The 21,581-nt window shown below is 37.8% G+C and overlaps 1 protein-coding gene across 4 annotated transcripts in view; it reads left to right on the top strand.

The window, feature by feature from the left end:
- Positions 1-21,581, top strand: part of TTC7B (tetratricopeptide repeat domain 7B) — a 124,153-nt gene that overhangs the window by 57,825 nt on the left and 44,747 nt on the right. For all 4 annotated transcript variants that reach the window (XM_063290225.1, XM_063290224.1, XM_063290227.1 and 1 more), the window contains 8 exons: positions 191-328; positions 6,964-7,047; positions 9,812-9,916; positions 11,206-11,323; positions 11,487-11,544; positions 14,913-14,985; positions 15,833-15,993; positions 19,936-20,052. In XM_063290225.1, coding sequence (XP_063146295.1) covers positions 191-328; positions 6,964-7,047; positions 9,812-9,916; positions 11,206-11,323; positions 11,487-11,544; positions 14,913-14,985; positions 15,833-15,993; positions 19,936-20,052 — 854 coding nt within the window. The remainder of the gene's footprint in view (positions 1-190; positions 329-6,963; positions 7,048-9,811; positions 9,917-11,205; positions 11,324-11,486; positions 11,545-14,912; positions 14,986-15,832; positions 15,994-19,935; positions 20,053-21,581) is intronic.

The raw sequence follows: 21,581 nt of genomic DNA, 5'->3' as shown, positions 1-21,581 counted from the left end.
GGGAAGGTTGCAAATCACGATCATGTGACCGCAGGACACTGTGACATCATAAGTATGAGGTCTGGTCACAACTACCACTCGTTCAGTGCAGTTCAACTTGTAAGTTGGAATGGTCACTGAACAAGTGGTTGTTAAACGAGGACCACCTATATACCGATCATCTGTTCTTATATTTGGTATGGTTTTTCAGGCTAATCGTGATGCTGTATTGAGCAGAATACCAGAACACAAAAACGATCGCATCATCAGTTTGCAAAGTGCATCTGTAGTGTACGATTTGCTTACCATTGCCTTGGGAAGAAGAGGTCAATATGAAATGCTGTCGGAGGTAAGCTGTCAAATAAGGCCTGGCATCCATTTTGGAGCTATATCCTAGAGCCACAGTGCATGGCGTGTAGACACATATAGCTGGAAGCTCTCCCTTAATATTTGCCAGGCACCCTGCCCCCTGATTTCATTTTATTCTTTTAAAAGGTTTTTTTTTAATTCAAAGCATGTGTAGGAACCAAACCATCAATTCCCAGCATAATCTATATTTAGTAATGCCTGTGAGCTTCTCACAGACGGCATCTTAAAATCTTTAAAAAATAACGTGGTGGATAGATGTGGGCCAGTGCTTTATTTGGAAGTGTACCTAGCTGCCCAGAAAAACCCAAAATTAAATTGAGCTGGTAGAGAGCATTCTGGACAGCTAGAATGGATGGCGGGGAACAATTACTGTTCGCACTGAAGACGTTGCCTAGTCTGGCAATGAAACGTCTGCAAGAAAACAACAAGGCTCAGAGAGCGCCAAGGACTCCACAGTTCAACCCTGAGCTACAAATATTCGCTTCAGTTGGTAACAATTACTTACCCAAGTTCTGGTAAATGGGTATTTCACTTGGTCAGGCTCACTATGGAAACCACTTTGTGTAGGTGCTCATAACATGGTTTCAAAATCTAAATGTGCCCATGGACCCCAGAACATTGAAAATTCTTGAATTAAGCAATATTTTCTGTTGAACAACAAATGAAAAAAATCATTCATCAATTCAGTGTAGCATATAACAGTTTGTCTGTTGTTCAGCTGAATGTTCACTGATATTGGTAGATATAGGAGAAACATAATCTGACAGAACTTAGTACAATAAGAATGCCAAGAGTAGAATGTAATTCATGAGATAGCTAAAGGATTAGAGCCGGAGAAGTAGTATTTTGTTTATTTATTTTATTTAAAAATACTTACATGTCTGGTACAATGACCCTTGGCATCTCACAGGGATAACAGTAAAACATAAAAGAACCATAAAACCATGTTTTATTAACATGGTTTAGTGATTAGGTAAAAATCTCATCCCAAAAGGTGAAACAGTTAAAGGAAAATGTAAATCTGATCTGCAAATCTGTTGGCAGATTGCTGGGAAAGCCTTTGGCCCAGGAGAGATCAGAAAAGTCACATACACCAGGCATTTCTATAAAAATAATTTATTTACAGAAAGCGAAACGAAAGCAAAACATATTTAAAAGTCTTGGGCTCTCAGTGAGAGCAGCCTGACTTTCTACATGCCTGCACAGAGAGGAACAGAAACTAAAACAAGTCCGGGCAAGTTTCTCCCCCCCAGGTGATGCAACCATTAACATGTGAAAAGGAGACAATTAAATTCAACCTCTTCACTCCGCCAAAATGATTAGTTACTATAGCAACCTTAATCTGCAGTAGGAAACATTAACAAAATCAACCCTTACCTGTGTGGATTAGATTTTTTTCTCTTTCTCTCTCTCTCTGTATATGTATATTGCTGGATAGGGTGCAGCCCCTTAGTTAAACTCTGTAGACTCCTTTTCCGCCCACTTTTTCCCCTTTTTCCTTTCAGCTTTCAATTCTCATCTAGCTTCTTAATGTTCATATCCATAATAAAGATTTGTTTTCTTATTGAATCATTATTCTCATTCTGAAAGGTTTTTAAATTTAGCATAGGCATGACTTATGGGCTTCAGTTAAAGAAAGGAAGAAAAGTGGAATAGAAGTTTGCCACTATACCAACTCCCAAATCAGAATATGCTGAAACAGGATGTGTGCATATACCTTTAAATACTTGTTCATTTTGGAAAAAAATTATCTGGGGAAGAGTGGTTGGTGCAGCATCAAATAGGCCTTCACCAGGATTGTGTGGAGGTAAAACAGGGATTGTGAGCAGTTTACAGACCTCTGCTCAAAAGGTCCTAGAGGGCCAACCCACCATTCCCCATGCATGCTAGCGCTCCCTGCTATACCCATACTGAGGATTGTCTTCACCATCACAAGCTGGAAAGTTAGTTGTGCCTTTATGGATATAGATTATATCCTTTTAGATGCAGACTATATCCTTTCTGTTAAAGGTGGTAAGAGACTGAAACTGACATAAAATATGAAAATTAAAATGTGGATGTGATCTTGAATTTTTAGACCATATAATACATCTACCAAAATCACTACATGCTGATTTGTTACCTGGACCAGTGCAAAAATACTGTGTGGAATGTCTCTTCCTACAGATTGATTGGGCTGTATTCCTTCTGTCCCTAAATAAAGGAAGCAAAAAATAGAATTCAGTGATAAAAAAAATTCTCAAGTAGTAAAGTAATAGCTAAATTGGATTTTGAACCTTTGTTTTTTGGGTAAGCTATGATTCAAAGCCAATCATGGCATTCATAAATTAATATTTATATTGTGTCCTTGTTTTTAAATTCTCTGATTCGAAAGCAGTCTTGGGAGCCAGTTCTTTAGTTTTTTTTTCTTGCTTTTCTTTTTATAATAAAAGCAGAATTGGGTGCTGGTTTCCTAGTAAATATCTCTATTTTTAAAAAATATTTTTTGTGACAGCAGTTATATATAGAGTGTAAACCCTGAATGTAGTGGGGCTTATTTCAGAGTAAATAAGTACACAATTGCATTAAGGAAATGTAGAAATAATTTTAAAAGTAGAATTTCAATATTTTATGAAATAGCAATAGTAAACATAAACTATGTATATGTACTATGGATGCTCAAAATTCTGTGTGCTGGTCACAGAATATTCCAGTGTTGCCCAGAATGTATTTTTCTTTTGGAATGCACCAATCCGACCATTCTATAGGTGGCTCTCATTTTAAGTGAGCTTCCAGAACAAAACATGGTTCATGGTATTTTGGATGTCAAACTTGAGAAATATGCTCCCATGCCAGAAGAAGCATTTGGGAAGGGAATGGGGCCTCTGTGTGGTAAATATATTTCTCTTTAAGAACTATCAACTCTGTTGCTTTTACTGCTACCATCTGGAAACTAAATTCTGTACCTACCCTGGAAGTAAGCATTATGGAGTTTCATCAGAATTACTCCTGAAGAGGAACTGAAATATATAACTGTAGTAGTCATTTTTGTTTCATAGCTTTTTTCCTGAATAGCTGATTTATCTATCTATCTATCTATCTATCTATCTATCTATCTATCTATCTATCTATCTATCTATCTATCTATCTATCTATCTATCTATCTAATTTATCCCCGCCCATCTCCTCCTGTCCGAGGCCTCTGGGCGGTTTACAACAAATGATTAAAACCATCAGAATAATAAAATACAATAAAAATACTATAAATAGAAATAAAAATAAAGAATAAAAATACAAGCGATGAAAGATCTAAAACAGTCCAAGTGTGGGAGGAGTGGTCTATAACAACCATCCCCATGTAACTCTATTCCTCTCTCCACCCCAAGCGAGGCGGCAGAACCAGGTCTTCAGACTCCGCCGAAAGTCTAGGAGCGATGGGGCCAATCTCACCTCCAGGGGCAGCACGTTCCACAGGGCAGGAGAAGGCCCGCTTCCTGGACCCCACCAGATGAAATTCTTTTACAGATGGGGTCCATAGCATGCCCTCTCTGCACGATTGGGTGGGACGGGTTGATGTAATGGGGAGGAGGCGGTCCCTCAGGTAACCTGGTCCCATGCCATGTAGGGCTTTAAAGGTAATAACCAACACCTTGAATTGGACCCGGAAGCAAACTGGTACCCAATGCAGTTCGCGCAGCAGTGGTGTTACATGTGCCCTTCTGGGGGCACCAAAAACAGCTCACGCAGCTGCATTCTGGACCAGCTGAAGCTTCCGGATACTTTTCAAGGGTAGCCTCATGTAGAGCGCATTGCAGTAGTCTATCTGAGAGATAACAAGGGCATGAGTGACTGTTCGAAGAGCCTCCCGGTCCAGGAAGGGGCGTAACTGGTGCACAGCATGTAGCTGCACAAAGGATCTCCTGGCCATGGCTGCCACCTGCTCTTCGATCAGGAGCTGTGAGTCCAGGAGGACCCCCAAGTTACGCACTGGGTCTGTCTGGGGCAGTGCAACCCCATCCAGAACCAGAGATGTTAATGTCCCGGATACAGAAGAACCATTAACCCACAGCCACTCAGTCTTACCAGGGTTCAGTTGAAGCCTGTTGTTCCCCATCCAGGCCCCCACAGCCCCCAGACACTCAGAGAGGGAGGTCATGGCATCACTTATTTCATCCGGGATGGAGATATACAACTGAGTATCATCAGCATACTGATGATACCTCATCCCATGGTGACGGATGATCTCACCCAGCAGTTTCATGTAGATGTTAAAAAGGAGAGAGGAGAGTACTGATCCCTGTGGCACCCCACAAAGAAGGGGCCGCGGGGCCAACCTCTCCTCCCCTATCAACACCGACTGGGATCGGCCCTGGAGGAAGGAGGTGAACCAGCCTAAGACTACGCCGCCCACCCCCAACTCCCTGAGCTGCCCCAAAAGGATACCATGGTCGATGGTATTGAAAGCTGCTGAGAGATCAAGGAGAGCGAGGATGGATGCACTGCCTCCATCCCGCTCCCGCCAGAGATCATCCATAAGTGCGACCAATGCCGTTTCCGTCCCATAACCAGGTCTGAAACCTGACTGAAAGGGGTCTAGATAATCCGTTACCTCCAGGACCCTCTGGAGCTGCAAAGCCACCACTTTCTCAACCACCTTCCCCAAAAAGGGGAGGTGGGAGACTGGATGAAAATTGTCCAGAACAGTAGGGTCCAGCGATGGCTTCTTGAGGAGGGGGTGTACCAACGCCTCTTTAAAGGCCGCCGGAAACACCCTCTCTCCCAAGGATATATTAACCATCGCATGGACCCAACCACATGTGACCTCCCGGCCTGCTTTTACTAGCCAGGAGGGACACGGGTCTGGATGGCATGTGGTGGCATTTATTGTCTGTAGGATCCTGTCCACTTCCTCAGGTCCAACAGGATCAAACTGCTCCCAGATAACTGGATAAGCCTGTTCCCCTGGTATCTCTTCAGACCACGCCTCACTTCTGGAGTCCAACTTGGAGCGGATCTAAGCGATTTTGTCCTGCAGACGTTCAGCAAATTCCTCTGCACGGCCCTGTAGGTGGATCGCTGAACCCACCTTCCCCAAAAGGGATCGAGTAATCTTAAACAGGGCCGTCGGGCGGCATTCTGCAGACGCAATAAGAGCGGAGAAATATTGACGTTTTGCCGCTTTTATCGCCACAAGGTAGGCCTTAATGGCGGCTTTTACCTGTGTTCGGTCGAATTCAGTGAGCTGTAATCCTGCACACATTGTATTTGGGTTACATAAACATTCATAACTGGGTACAGAATGGCAGCTGTAGCTTGTTTATGCTTCTCTGCCCCCCATTCTTTTCATTCTTTTTTTGCACTATTTTGCGCTGCTTCCTTTTCCTTCTTTCTGAGCCCCTCCTGCTCTCCAAGTTCTCTTTCCTTCATTTCCTTTATGATGAGATTTAATTTATGTATGAATTCTGAAAATACTATTTCTGTTAAATTTGTGTAGGAAATAATTTTACTTTCCTATTCAAAAACAATAAGTAATTAAATACAAGAAATAGATTTTAGTTGTTTATTTAATTCACTTTAGGCACTGCCTGACTCCAGCTGACTCTGGGTGGCTCACAATATGTTACCATAAAATAGTTGCTGTAGAATGTGGAGTAGCATATGCATATAGCAGGAATTTGAGGAAGTCAGTTAACATTGTGTTTAAATACACTATCCAATCAAAATGTTCAGAGTACTTGTCAGGGAATCGTGTTGGTTATCATTCCCTCCTTTCTTTTGTACAAGAATATGTTGGGAAGATGACCTCTTTTCTCACTTTCGTACCTTTGTGACCCCGCACTTAGGTTGAAACTCCCTTGTTTATATGTATTTCATGAAAATTTCCTTTATGTTACTGTTTTTATGGGTTTCATAGAATAGGTTTATACATTGACCCCCTGTGTGCTTTTTTAGTTTGGTAGAACTTTTGAAGTTGTGTTAAAAGGCATTCACTTCTTGACTTAAAAGTATCTTGAGAATCTTTCTTTCCTTTTATTAATTTCAGCATGAAATTCCCATTATGAAGTAACTTAAATAGACGGACAGAGAAAATGGACTTTGTCAATAGGTTGAACAAATGTCCTGAAAATAAAACATGGGTTTTATAGTATTTATTTTTTAGGTTCAAGTTACAATGAAAACTTCATGAGTCATAAAAATATATTAGTAATAGATATCATGTACCCTGGCATGATATTTATATTCTGTAACACTTTTCAAAAGTGTTACAGTGCCTTGCAAGCGTCATTTTGTTTGCCGTGAGTGTCATGAGTACTGATGGTGAGCAGGAGGGGGTCCCTATCCAGGGGGGAAAATGCATGCGTAGTAGACAGAGTTTGAGCTGTCATTCAAAGAAAGACAGAACAGACCCACCTTGACTTTTGGAGTTTATCTGAATGGGTTTTCTCGCGCTTCTTCAGTTTGGTAGGATTTTCTGTCTACTGTAGCAGTAATAAAACACTAGAGTCTCGGCGTGGTTCCTGCTTGTCAGGACAGTGAGTGTAATTACCAGCTAATATAGTCAGTGCAGACAGATGAGTACTGTTAGTTTAAATAATTTATACCTATTAATGATTTGTATTCTCAATTTTGTTGCAGTGTTTGGAAAGAGCTATGAAATTTGCCTTTGAAGAATTCCATCTTTGGTATCAATTTGCACTTTCCTTAATGGCAGCAGGAAAAGTAAGTCTCTATTTTGTTTTATTACTGGCTGCTAATGGCAACAGAGTGGGCTGTAATCCTGCACACATTGTATTTGGGTTACATAAACATTCATAACTGGGTACAGAATGGCAGCTGTAGCTCTGTTTATCATCAAAGACTTGTAAGCCACATACCCAACATGCAAGTGCAGCCAACAAACTATAGGCATCTACTTGTTAGAGTAGAAAGGTGGATATAACACAAATTAATTAATACTGTTGGGTGTGAAGAAGGTATTTTGGCATGTTCTATATGTGTAAGGTGTATTATGAGTTACTGCAGGGTTGGCAACCCTTTTCAGCCTGGGGCACATGTCTTCTTTCAGCTTACCTTGTAGTCTAAGATGCATGGCTGGTGATATGTATAATCAGGCTTGGTGGGCTTGAAATTTGGGGGCTATTTTGAGAATTTAGAGTATGACTAAACAGGCAAGTGTGTAGTCTTAAGCCTGCAGAGGATTCAAAGTTTGATGCATTAAAAGAGGCATGCCCTTTAAGCCAAACTCAAAAGGGAAAACTCATCCATTAGAACATCCATTAATGGATGCAATAGGTACATTAAATTTCTGTAATTCTTAATTTTTTTTATGTTAAGGCTTAATGCCAGCATTTTTCTTCTTAAGCTCTTTCCCATGTCTCAAAAAATTTAAAATTCCAAATATTTTACTTTTTTCATGTTAGCAGTGCTCTAGGAACTACAGATGGGGTGCTGTGGATGGAAAAGCTTTCTCTCTACCCTAGTGTTATATGCAGATGCATTCATTGCCCCTGCCCAACTTTTATTAAAGAGGACATCTTGCAATCCTCTTAGGTTTCCATTTAAAAAAAATTGCTAACAAGAGAGAAAGTACTATGAAGTAGCCTTTGTGGCTTCCTTCTTTGAAAGGAAGGAATTATATTTCATTGCTCCTAAATGGAGAGACAGAGTCTAGGAAAGTAGTTGTAACCTGCATAACCACCACACTATTCAGTTTTGGAGTAAGCAAAGCTACGCAAAGCATAGAAAAGGAATCAGAAATAGTAAGCCAAAGAAATTAAATAGATTAACAAAAAAGAAATATAGCTATATACTAACATAATTCACTACATGTCTGTACTCCTTTCTAACCTTTCAAATCATCCTTGCTTCTATCTTGTCCATTATACAGTACTATTTCATATTCTTTAAACTTATCAATTCTTTCTTTCTGTAGATCTAATCAACTCCATCCAAGTGTGACTTTCTCAGTCTTCTCTTTCCTCTCAACCCATTCACCCTTCCTTTACATATTTCCTTACAATTCAGCACTCATTCATTATCCTTATATGACCAACCACCTATGTGTACGTTTTTTGTACTGACTAGTCACTCACTTTTGCATTCAAACCACATTCATTCATCCCCATTCATTCTTGACTCTACCTTTTTTTGTTTTACCACAAACATATTTCTCTTGACGTATCCAATTCTTCCTTCCTTATAACAAAGCAGGCAGAAGGACACTTTGAGGTTTAGCCATTTTCACTTTTTTTTGACAAATATGAATTCTTTGCCAGAGAACACATACTGTCCAATATTATTCTACTGGTATTTTCCCATCTTAAAATTTCTCCATTCATTTTTCCATCTTTAGTAAACATTCTGTCTACCAAGATACCACTCATTCCAGTTTTTTTGCCATGTATGTATAATTTGCTATCATTCATTCCATTTCTCTTCCTAGAAACAAACTTTCATCTTTATACATCAGCATTTCAGGCACAAATACTGTCCTCATGCACACATGAAGCAAGTTACAGTCACATCTGTACTTTAATACTTCTCAAGTTACACCATCTACAGCTATTTCCTTACAATGTTTCAATATTCTCACACCATTTATAACTTGCTTTTAATCAGTTTTCATTGACACTAAGATTTATAGCATTAATTTCAGTTCTACTCTTAGATATGTGAATGTGAAAGGTCCCCTGTGCAAGCACCAAGTCATGTCTGACCCTTTGTGGGGGGCGCCGCTTTCGCGATGTTTTCTTGGCAGACTATAGTGGGGTGGTTTGCTATTGCCTTCCCCAGTCACCACCTTCCCTAGCAAGCTGGTTACTCACTTTACCAACCTAGGAAGGATGGAAGGCTTAGTTGACCTGAGCCAGCTACCTGAGAATCCAGCTTCCGCTGGGATCAAACTCAGGTCACAGGGAGAGTTTTGGTTGCAATACTGTCACCTACCACTCTGTGCCACATGAGGCTCTCTCTTTGATATATATCTACAAATTTCTGAAATAAAAACGATGAAATGATTTGTCATGGAACTGAGGGAATGCTGGAAGGAGTATTTTAGAAACTCTTTGATATATCTCTACAAATTTCTAAAATACTCCTTTCAGCATTCCCTCAGTTCCATGCCAGATCATTTCATCGTTTTTATTTTTAATTCTGTTTACTCTACCAGAGACTCCTTGTTTAGCCTTTTTCATCCACTTCCCAAACATTTTTTTAAAATTTCCATCAGAATCACTCTACACGTTCTTGGCATCTTTTAATCTATGATCACGTGCTGTACAATATGTAAAAGCTATTACTTTATCTAAAAATTCAAATCTGATTTGTAGCTGCTGGACTTAAATCAAAATCAAACCAATTCCTTCTTGATTGAAATGCATTCAGCTTTTCTTTATTACATCTTGGAATGGTTTAAAATAGCAAATTGAAATATCACACTTTGCTACCTCCTGACTGTCTTATTTTCAAACACCCTTTTATATAGTCTGCTCGAGCTGTGAAGGTCTTAAAAGAATGTATTCGGTTGAAGCCAGATGATCCTACAATTCCACTTCTTGCTGCTAAATTATGTATGGGAACCCTTCATTGGGTAAGTTTTTTTGTTAGTCATCTGAAAAATGAAGAATTAAGTATTTAAGGGTATATGTACACATCCTGTTTCTTTTTTTTTTCTTTTTAAATCTGCATTGTTCTATTAAGTGCATTAGCTTTAGGAGGTATTTTTGCTGGTCAAAGTATTAAATGTTCAAGTCCATGTAAGGCTGAGAAGAATATGCCTTCAGACAGAAGTTTTAATCCTTAAGGTTCCAGACTATTTTGGTACTTTATTCCAAATTCAGAACTTTCTGGCTCAGTTTCAAACATCATTAATATTATGGTCCAAACTTCCATGTGGTTTGGGGAATGCTTTTATAATGGTACTCTAACCTGGCTTATAATTACTGCATCTGTGGAAGTCCTTTTAGAGTGCATGTTTGTTTTCAGCTATGTGTGATATGAAAAGAAAACCAGGAATTAACTATTTTAATCTGATTTGTTACTTTCGATTTTTTTTTAAATTTCCCTGTTTAGTCAATTGATTATAGTTACCTGTACTGGCATTGGCATACCAAAATTTAGTAGCTGTTTTTTTTAATGGGATAGAGTTCTTTTTTTTTTTCCCAGATAAGTCTTATCAATTCATTGAAATTTTAGAATATTTGTAGTTCTGGCCTCCATACCACTATAGGATCTGATTAAGATGTCTTGTAGATCCTGGGATGATTTTAATTTGATCTGTTATGGATATTGAAATGTCCTGTCACTGCATACATGATCTTGTAAATCTTGAAGAGATCATTGCAAGGATATATCAGCATTGCAAGGTAACTAATTAATACTAGGTGTCTTGTCCAGTTTGGTTGATTTATATAGCTGTCCACCTCACCTAAGTGACTCTGGTAGTTTCAAAAACAGTTAAAAAACAACAACCAAATAGAAACAGATTAAAACAAATATACAGACATATAAAAACATCAATAAAACCACATTAAAACAAAAATTAACTATAATCAGCTTCAGAGTCCATCACTACATCATAGTCAACACAGCCATTGTAGAAGCTCTCCACCACTACCAGTTCATATACTTAGGATGAGGAAATGGAAAGCACAGAACCAAAACCCATCACACCTCTTTTATTCAGTGATCTATGTTGTAGCACTGGACAGGAACTGGTTTTATTTTATTTAATTAACGCATTTATATAGCCACCCATCTCAATAAACGTGACTCTGGGTGATGTACAACCAAAGATTGTACATATTGGTCAACTTGATTTAAACAGTGAATTCTGAATTAGTGAATTCTGCCACTTTTCCTCTGTAAATCTATTTTTAGTTAGAAGAAGCAGAAAGATTTGCCAGAATGGTAGTTGATGTGGGGGACAAAACATCAGAATTCAAAGCCAAAGGTTTCTTAGCCCTAGGACTCTCCTACAGCCTACAAGCTACAGATGGTAAGTAAATTCCACATATCAATTTATAAGATTGTGACTTTGAGAAATTTGTCAGTAAAATGGTTTATGTTGTGTATATTTGGTTGTGTATAACCTTTTATTAAAATTGGACTTCTGAAAACAGGCCTCTATTTAAATATTACTAATTAAATTATGTCTTTAGCTTCCTTGAGAGGAATGCAAGAAGTCCTACAGCGAAAGGCTCTTCTAGCGTTTCAAAGGTTAGTGGATGGTAAACTTTTTATTAAGCTGTAGATAATGACAACTCTGTGTATTTTGGAAAAGAATATGTTTATAAATGATTACATAATACGGATTTATCTCTGGGAGTACAGTGCATATTGTATTAACATTTGGTTCATCAAATAGAGCTGGCAAATCCAGTCTAATTCCAATGAATTTCCTTTTACTTCATTAAAGATATTTTTATTGTCAATTAATAGATAATAACTTTTGCTCAACCTTTATTTAAAGAATAATTCTTGTAATCTGAGATTTTTTTCTTTTTAAAGAAAATATAGCTCTTGAGTAGCACAGTGGAGAGTAGGTAGAATATATGCTTTTGTTCTTAGTAGTAGTATTAGTAATAGTGGGAGTAGTAATATTTTTAATTGAACAGAAGCAGTTTAAACTATTTAGAGGCTCAAATCCTTGTGTCCTTAAAACAGTTATGGAAAAGTACTATGATTCACTATAACTTGCAGGTGACTTAAGAATTTTGCGATTACCAGAGCTGTACTTTAATGACCAAGATCCTAAAAATTTAATAATATTCATAAAACCAGAGATATCTTCTCGTAAAGCTTAATCTGGTTGATATCAAAATATCAGAATAAAATTACTTGAAGGGAGAAGAGAATACGGGTAGTTCTTGGGTTACAATGGCAGTTGGGCCCAGGATTGTTGTTGCTAAGCGATGCAGTTGTAAAGTGCGACATCACATGATCACATTGCTTAGTGATGACAATTCCGGCAGTCTTGGTTGTCATCGTAACCCCAAGACACGCAGGTCATTAAGCTGGTAGCACTGGGAGTCCCAGGTAAGGAGCATGGGGATGCGGGGGTGGGGAGGTGTTACACACACAAGCTCCCAGGTTCGGCTTATGGTCAATCACTCACAGACTCACAGCCTGTTGAGGCATGTGGATCTTGTCAGCCCCCCTTGCTTTCTACCTGGTTTTACAGATAGGTGCGGCTTGAGCAGACAAGACACACAGCCCTGGTCAACAGCTGGGAAATAATTAGGGACACACACAAATAACTTCCAGCTGAACACTGAGGCACAACAGGTTCTTTGAAATACATGGAGACCCAGTGAATTTAAAGTAACAGCAAAACTTTACTGGTTGCAAGGTACATTTGCTCTTTCTCACATGCACACACACACTCATCCCCCCCTTACCCACGTTCTTCCCAACTAGACTGCCAGGCACTAGCTAGAGGGACAGAAGCCGCCAAGTCTGGATCCAAAAACAACTCAAGGAATGGGTGGGCTCTGAGACCCCTTTTTTATCCCCCAAAGTCCTTGCTTTGTTGATGGGATTGGGGTGGGGGTTTCCTTTGATCTCCTTCAATGGGATCCATTTGCAGGCCAATTTGCTCAGGCCCAATTTCCTTTGTCGCTCAGGTGACATTTCCATTTCCTTACGACTTGCTTCTTTCTTGTCTACCTCCCCTGAAGGGATCTTTTCGACAAGATTCCTGGCTTTTGTCCTCTCTGCCTACGTGCCTGCTTTCTCTTTAGGTTATTGCAGCTTCAGCCTAGCCTCACAGAGGCCCTGGCAGGGCCGGTACAGGCCATGCTTGAGTTGTGGGAGGCTAAGGGAGGGCTTGGGAGGGCTGGTGCAGGACATACGTGAGTTGGGGTAGTCTGAGGGAGGGGGATGCTGTGATGTGGGAGTTGCATGTGCAGGAAGGCCGGGGGATGGGTGGCACAGTGGAGTACGAGTGCAGGAAGGCTGGGGAGTGGACGGCACAGCGTGAATGCAGGAAGGCCAGGGGGATTTACCAGAGCGACTTGCAACAGCTGGAACATCAAGGACCAGTTGTAAGTACCACTCATTCAGCTCCATCACAACTTCAAATGGTTGCTGAATGAGTGGTTCTCAAGTGAGAACTACCTGTAAATGTATTAATACAATGTTACAAAAAACCCAGTGTGGTTTAAATATGTAATTATATACCACAAACTTTAGGACTTACCAGTATATGAAGAATTTTGGATTTAGGGAGCATGGAGAAGCAAAAATATTATTCTTCAATCTTGGAAGTACAGTGCAACTCCAGATTTAAAATCTCAAATCATCAAAATGTGTTTGCCTTATATTCATGAATTAATTATAGTGTAGTGGATAGACTGGTCAATATTATTCCATGTGATCAAAATTTAATCATGTGTTTAAAAATTGGGCTGAATTTTGCATGAAGTATAATTTGTTGGTTCTTTTTTCCTTACATCTGTTTGTTTTCTCTTTTTTCCCCTCTTTTTTGTATATTAAAGCAATAAAATATATTGTTTTGAAAAAGGGGATAGCAATGTAATCAATTAATAGATTTCATTAGTATTTTATCACAGTTAATACTATTGTAGAAATTCATGTTGTCAAACCATGTTTTATTTAATGATAAGTAAACTAGAACTCTAAGTTCAGAAAGGCTTTTGCCCTCACACACACACAGAGCTCATGAATATTAGTACATATTATTTTTGTTAGGAGAGCTCTGAAGGAGAGTTGGTGTTAGCTCAGTACATTTCCATAAAGTTTATAGGTCTAATTTAGTAATGTTCGTACAGAATTAATTCTAAAAAATAGAGCTTCCTGTGGACAAATTTTACTTTGTTTTTATGTTTTTGCTTAAAAAGATATCCTTTGAAACTTGAGTCATGAACTTGTATCAGTACAAAATAAGAATTGAAGCTGTATCATATATGTCCATCTTCCTATGAACGTATCATTGCTGTCATCTGATGTAAATGTCAACAGCCATTTATGCAAGTAATATTTAATCTGGATTATTTCTGAGATTTTAAACTGATGATGAAGTACGTAATAATGGATAGCTGCCAGATGGTAATCACCCTTCTTTCATTTCTAGTTTTAATTAGATTTCTGACGCAGTAATCTATAAAAGAAAATCTCTGTATTATATTATTAATCCTGTGAGCATTCTGTTTATCAGATTTTTAATTCACTTTTAAAAAACAAAATATTAAAACATCCTTTATCACTTAATTTTGAAACATAAGAATCCCTCTGAGACTGGAGAATGTTAGATATCAGACATCTTACAACATCCAGTGAAAAACGAGTGAAAATAGCAACTGACTTGAAGGCGCAGGGGAGGGAAGGAAGGAAGGGACAGAATGCTAACTAGATTCGGAAGTACAACTAACTGGGTGTCAAGAACAACAACAAAATTCTACTAGTGTGTTAGCTATCACTAAAGGAAGAAAGGAAGTAACATTGAAAATTCATTTGTTTCTCAGCATGTCACATTACAACTGAAGACATAGTTTTCCAGGATATAATACAAACGATCTGAATAATTAATGTATACCAATAAATCTAATCTATTTAACTATTTTCAGGGCGCACACTTTGTCTCCAAGTGATCATCTGGCAGCCTTTTATCTAGCTTTACAGTTCGCTATTTCTCGACAGGTGAGTTTAAAAATCAATAGATTTGTTAACATTGATTGACAGTAAATAAAATTGTTAATTGAAGAACTTTTAGTATCCACTGAGTTCATATTTCCAAAGGAAATTGACTTCTGCATTTCAGAATTTCCCTATAAAATATCAGGAATATATAACCTATCTTACTGGTTATGGTTCACATTTGTATGCCTACATTCATTCTTGACCTTCTTGCTAATTCAGTGTATTATGACAGAAAAATAACTTATTATCTTGCATATAAGAATCAATTTTCAATATTTGCATTTTATTTTTATATATTACATAAAATAATATATTTTATAGTAAACCTTTTAGAAAGACTAGCCATTCAAATTTGCAAAGTCTTCAGTTCATGCAGCTTGTTCTTCAACCATCCCCAAATAATGCCATTTGACATTGCTTTCTCTTTGGTAAGACTATTTCCCCTTTGAGTAGTACATGGGAAGGGCCCACTCCAAATGCAGTCTGAAAAAATAAACAGTGAAAGGTTTAAAAACTGTTTTAAATTGCAGAGTCTTGAAGCCTGAAACATACACATTTCGTATAATTTAATCTATACCTTGAGTTTGCAAAGGTAAGGGAAAGTTTGTTTTAGAAAGCTGATTTTAACAAGGCTACACACATACTTTTTATAGCTAATGGATAACAAAATCAATGGCAGCTGCACGTATGCGTCGCAATGAAATGTTTCCTTCCAAAGACACACGTATGAACGTATATTTGGAACTACTTTCCATTCCTTGTTGATGTTATCCACTTGTACAAGAGAATTATTGTGTTGAAAATATGTGTTGTGGTAATAATTCCTTTCAGTTTTTATTTTAACTAGATACCAGAAGCTTTGGGTTACGTTCGTCAGGCTCTGCAACTTCAAGGAGATGATGCTAATTCTTTACATCTCCTTGCCCTCTTGCTGTCAGCTCAGAAACACTACCACGATGCTCTGAATATCATCGACATGGCCTTGAGTGAATACCCAGAAAATTTCATGTGAGTGGTAATTGCTGTTTCCATACATGCTCAATGTGACATAAATCTGAGCATTGAACAGATCCAGCTGTGGTGTCGGGAGAGGTTGTAAATTTGTTTTTCACTTTTCCAGGTGGCATCCTATAACTTTCATACTTTTTGAATAAGAATGTGATATTCTGCTTCCCGGCTTCTTCTTTGAAGGTGTTGTTCTGTGGATGCCACACTGTTGTTTTTCTGCAATTACATTTTTATACCATTTGGAATGAACACAAATGGATGTGTTTTGTTTTGGGATGGGTTTTTTTTTTTTTTTTGGTTCTTTCTCTATTTTTAAAGGAAGTTTCACAATCTCTTTCTGATGTGTTTGGAGTATAGTATACCCAGTTATTTTTGTTTCATGTGTTTGAAACAACGATTGGAAATGGAGAACTGTATCACGAACGACTGAAATTAAGCTAACACCCAGTGAACAGAAAACTTACTTAAACATTGTGTAGGCATCTTTTTAAAAGGATCTAATTTGGTCATAGACCGAATGTGAGCTCTGAGTACGAAGTCCCAGATTCTAACTCAGCTCAGTTGTCGGTTCATTGAGCAAATCTAGGCAATTCACCGTCTTTTAGCCTTAATCTGTATTTTGTGCAGGGGGTGGAATGCAGAGAGTAATTTTTGCCTTCCTTATAAAGATGTGGCAAATAACTGTAATAATATATGCTGTGCTTTTAAGTGCTTATTAAAGAGTCATCGTTGTAATGTTATTAAAAATAAATGTAAAAATTGACATGATGGATTTTTCCCCTATTGGTATCCCCGCAGGTAGAAGGTAATCTGCTTCTGATGATGGAAGTAGTTATTTATTTATTTAAAACATTGATACGGCCGCCCAACTCAACCAAGGTGACTCTGGGCTGCTTACCCAAAAAAAAAAAAAAGCACAAAATCTTAACAAAAAGAGTACAAAACCCCAATACATACCCATACAAAAATGGGGGCCGCCACCAAGAAGGCACGCCTCCTGGGTCCCACAATCTAGCATTGTTTCAGTGAAGGGACTGGTACTCTGCCCTCCCTATCACAGCATTTATGGTGGGCAGACTCCTGCGATAAAGACAGTCCCTTGGCGGGGATAGATACAGGTTTAGAAACCCAGTTACTACCAATTTGTAGGGGAGACTGGTGGAATTCTTTAGCGCTTTCAGTGCTCATCACTTTTCCCCTGTAATTTTGTCCCCATCTATTTTTCCCTCGTTGGCTTTCCCTGATTTATATTTCTCATGCTGCAGGGAAATATGGCAGTTCGCCTCTGTTGTCTGAAAACTGCATTATCCCTCTGCCATTTTAAAGTTCTTCAGGAACCAAGTTTTTTAGGCATGTATCTGCTACCAAACACCTAGTTTGTCCCTGGGGCCACGATTTCTTCAGGTCAACTTTCTGGCTACATTCATTTCAGTCTGATAATATCCTGAATGTGTATAGTTTAAATATTCATTGCATAAGATTCATTTAAAAAGTCTTCTTGAAAGGTTGGTGACAGGCAATTGACTTGCTAGCTTTCATTTTATATTATATGGTAAGTACAGCACTTAGCCAGTTTGATTTCCTTTCAGAGGAAGTCACTGGAAATGTATTACATTGTTCTCACTGAATTTACCTGCAAAGACATAGATTAAGTACTGAGACAGATAGTCTCAGATTACTGATCCTGTACCGGGCCTCTACAGCATCCTTAAAGACAGAGAAAGACAGCATCCACAAAGGCAAAGATAGCCCTTTTGTTTTTTTTCCTCTTCAATTTTCTGCAATTTATTATTTCTTCTTACGCATAAACACACAGAATCCTTACACAAGCAACTGGGGGAAAATATCAGCTTTTGCCATACTGAGAAGTCTGAAATATATCTATTAGTTCTCATGTAAATATATGATCTGTAATTTCCTAAGAGAAGTGGTAGATAGCTTCTGCCTTTTAGGATCAATCATCTACAGTAAAGGAACAAGCAGTAAAGGAATATGCCACAGACTAGCACGTGGTAGAGCAGCCACGAAGGACTTGGAAAAGATATTTCAATGCTGTGATGTGTCTATACCTACAAAGATCAGAATCATGCAAGCCATGGTATTCCCTGTGACACTCTATGGAATCCAAAGTGGGAATCTGAAGAAGCAGAATAGGAACAGTATTGACGCTTTTGAAATTTGGTGTTGGGGAAAACTCTTGAGAGTACCATGGACAGCCAAGAAAACAAGCCAATGGCTCATCAAACAAATCAACCCAGAGTTCTCACTTGAAGTAAAAATGACCAGGCTCAAATTATCCTACTTTGGACACATTATGTGAAGACCTAGCTCTCTAGAAAAGGCTCTAATGCTGGGAAAGTGGGGAGGAAAGAGAAGAGGAGAACCAGCAAGGTGGATAGACTCAGAGTAGTGATGGGTGCACCATTGGAAGACCTGATAGAGCAGGTAATGGGCAGAACTTCCTGGAGAAAATCTGTCTTTGTGGTCACTAGAAGTTGAATCGAAAATGACTTGATGGCACATAATGAATCAATCAGGCTTCCTAAGAGAAAAAAGTGTTCAGCAATTTTGCCATGGGACCATCAAAGAATATTTGTAATCCTTCTGCCTCCATTAACTCTATTCTGTCCAAACCTTCAAACTTGCAACATTATGAAAAAGGACAAAGGAAAATACAGATATGAGGAAGGTTTTGTAGGAAGCCGACTTACAACCTTATGTTACCTAGAAATATTTGCACAAGTCTTATGATATTAAAGTTGCTGTTACTTATTTCAATCTCTTCTAGTATAATTCAAAACATAGTACATAAATTGATATATAAAACTATAAACTATCAAAAATTTATTCAAATAGTAAATACTTATACTTTTAAGTCTCATGTAGTAATTCTGGAAAAGTGTAACTTTCAGTTATATGCTTTGCATGCTCTTTACAAAGTGTTGTATGGGTTATATGTGCTATAGAGTTTCTCAAAACAGTTGAATAGAGTTCTAACATAACAATCAACTTTAAAGAAAAATCACTGAAGAATGTATGCTGATAGAGTAATCTGAAAGAAGTGCCTGCAATTCCTTTCTGGCTTAGTATGTATTCTTTTTGAATGATCTTGCTATATTTGAGCTAACCTGAGACCAAAAAGGTTTCCAGCCTTGCAATTTTGTGCAGCTTGGAAGCAAATCCTATTTAACTCGTGGCCTACCAGACGGAAGCTTTGGATTGGTCTGTTTTTTAAAAACACATCTGATCATAGTTGCTTTGGCAGCAACTCTTCTAAAAGAAGAGAAACAGCTTTGGGTTAGCCAAGTGAACTATTGTAAAAGAGTTATTTTCTCAGCTAATATTCTGGTTTTCTTCTTTTTGGTAAGTTGTAGGTGTTTTCTTTTGCTAGTAATGAGCATCAGAAAAGGAAAGGAACTAAATTCCTAGTGAGAAATGTCAATCTGCAAATTCTGTATTAAACAGAGAGATAATGTCTTTTTATTAAAGTTCAAATGCCAGGCACATTTATTTACTTTAGTTTTTAATATCCCAAAACTAAGGAGAAGAAAGGCAAGGTGTTTATATTTTGCTAATTCTTATTTTCATTGTTAGAGACAATACCTACAGTCACAAAACAGAGTCAGTACAGTTTAGATATGCACAAATCAATACCAACAAAAATAGCCAAAAATTAACTAGGATTGTCATCCACATACGAATTTCAGCAACAAAAAAGTGGATATTTGCTTTAATACATTAAAATGAATTGCTTAGACAAAGTTTTATAGAAAGAAATGTATAAATACAATTATTGTTTGTTTTATAATAGAAAGAAATTCTATTTCTCCTGGTTCTGCCTTTTCATGAATTTTAAAACAGTGTTATTTCCATTGGAAGTACAAAATAATGGAATAGTATAAAACTATAAACAAGCTTTGTTTAACCTTTGTTTTCTCTTAGATTACTGTTTTCAAAAGTCAAATTGGAATCACTCTGCAGGGGCCCTGATGAGGCACTTCTTACCTGTAAACACATGTTGCAGATCTGGAAATCTTGTTACAATCTTACTAATCCCAGGTAAGAATTATGGACTTAATAATGTGAACTATGAATCATCTAAGGAACTGAAATAACACATGATTTAAAAAATCATAGAATATAGTTTATTATTGAGGTATTCTATTGTCCCACTTATTTTGCAAGTAGCTTTTTCAGTAAATACAGTGTTGATGTCATGAGTAATGATGGCGAGCAGGAAGGGGCTCCCATCCAGGGTGGAAAACACATGCGTAGTATTGAGGAATTAAGCAGCCATTCAAAGAGACACAGATCAGGCCCGCCTTAGCTTTTGGGGTTTATATGTCTGGGTTTTTCCCACGCTTATTCAGTTTGTTAGGATTCTGTTTATGTAGCAGTAATAAACACTAGAGAACTACTCCTCGTCTCAGTGTGATTCTCACTGTTAGGACAGTTGATTATATTTTAATGGTATGGCACATATGAGTGGTATAGGGTTGTTTTCTTCATTTTAATTTGAAAAATCTGAATCATTGAGCTATATTTGCATTTTAAAATAGAAATGTTTGTTTTAAAGTAGGCATTGTTAGAATATCTATAAAAAAAGTTCTGTGGAAAAATTGATTCCAGCCTTCCCCATCTTACACCAACTATGCTTACTAGGAATTATGGGAGTTATAATCCCAACACATTTGGGGGGGGGGCAACCAGTTGTGAAAGTCTGGATTAAGGTACAGCAAATTTATCCATAGTTGTAAGTAAACTAACTGTGCACCATAATTGTCCATCAAGGGAACAATAGTGGAGGCTCAGTGTAATTATATAGAGATTACTCAAAACAGTTAAGATGATGATCTTGTAAAGATTGATGGATTCACATGAATTCCTGGCTGCTTTGCAGGTTTCACTGGCCATTAACAGGCAGCTCAGCTGAGGTTGTTACAAATCTCTGGAATTCAGAGATGAGTCAGGCTGTAGATTAGAGCCCTACTGTGTGCTCTTGTTTTATTGTGGATCTTCTGGCAATGAAGAGGGAGATTCAGTGACTTGGAGAATAGAGGCCTTGTAAAATAATGTGTACATAATTTAAAAAGTTGTTCTATCATATCTGAGCAGATAATTTGTATTTTGGTTAAGGTAAAAGTTGAATTCTTGTCAAAAAATCAGCAAGCTTAAGAGTAGGATCTCAAATACATTTTGAAGCCATTTCTGTGTTCTCTATTTGGCAAAATGTTCCTTGTATTTGAATGTGAAGAAACCTGATCAGAATTTCCAGAGGGATCTCTTGGCAATATTATGACAGTTGCCACCAACTTTTAGTGTGAAGCCTTTGTATATTCAGCTGTAATAATCTGTTTATACATTTTATCTTCTACAACTGTATTTGATGTTGGTTAAGAATCTGACCACTGAATTTCTGATAAGCTTTATGCAAGTTCACTTCATAATTGTGAACATAATTTTAGCAGTGAACATGCTGAGATTAGTGACCTTTTTACCTACTCTAAACTAGATAAATTACATCATTCTCATCACAAAAAACTCCTCTTTGTTCTCAGAGCCAAGGAGAAATTGTATCCAATTGTTCT

The sequence above is a fragment of the Candoia aspera genome, chromosome 1 (assembly GCF_035149785.1).
Source record: "Candoia aspera isolate rCanAsp1 chromosome 1, rCanAsp1.hap2, whole genome shotgun sequence".
Classification (NCBI taxonomy): domain Eukaryota; kingdom Metazoa; phylum Chordata; class Lepidosauria; order Squamata; family Boidae; genus Candoia; species Candoia aspera.
This window is presented reverse-complemented; position numbering and strand designations above follow the sequence as displayed.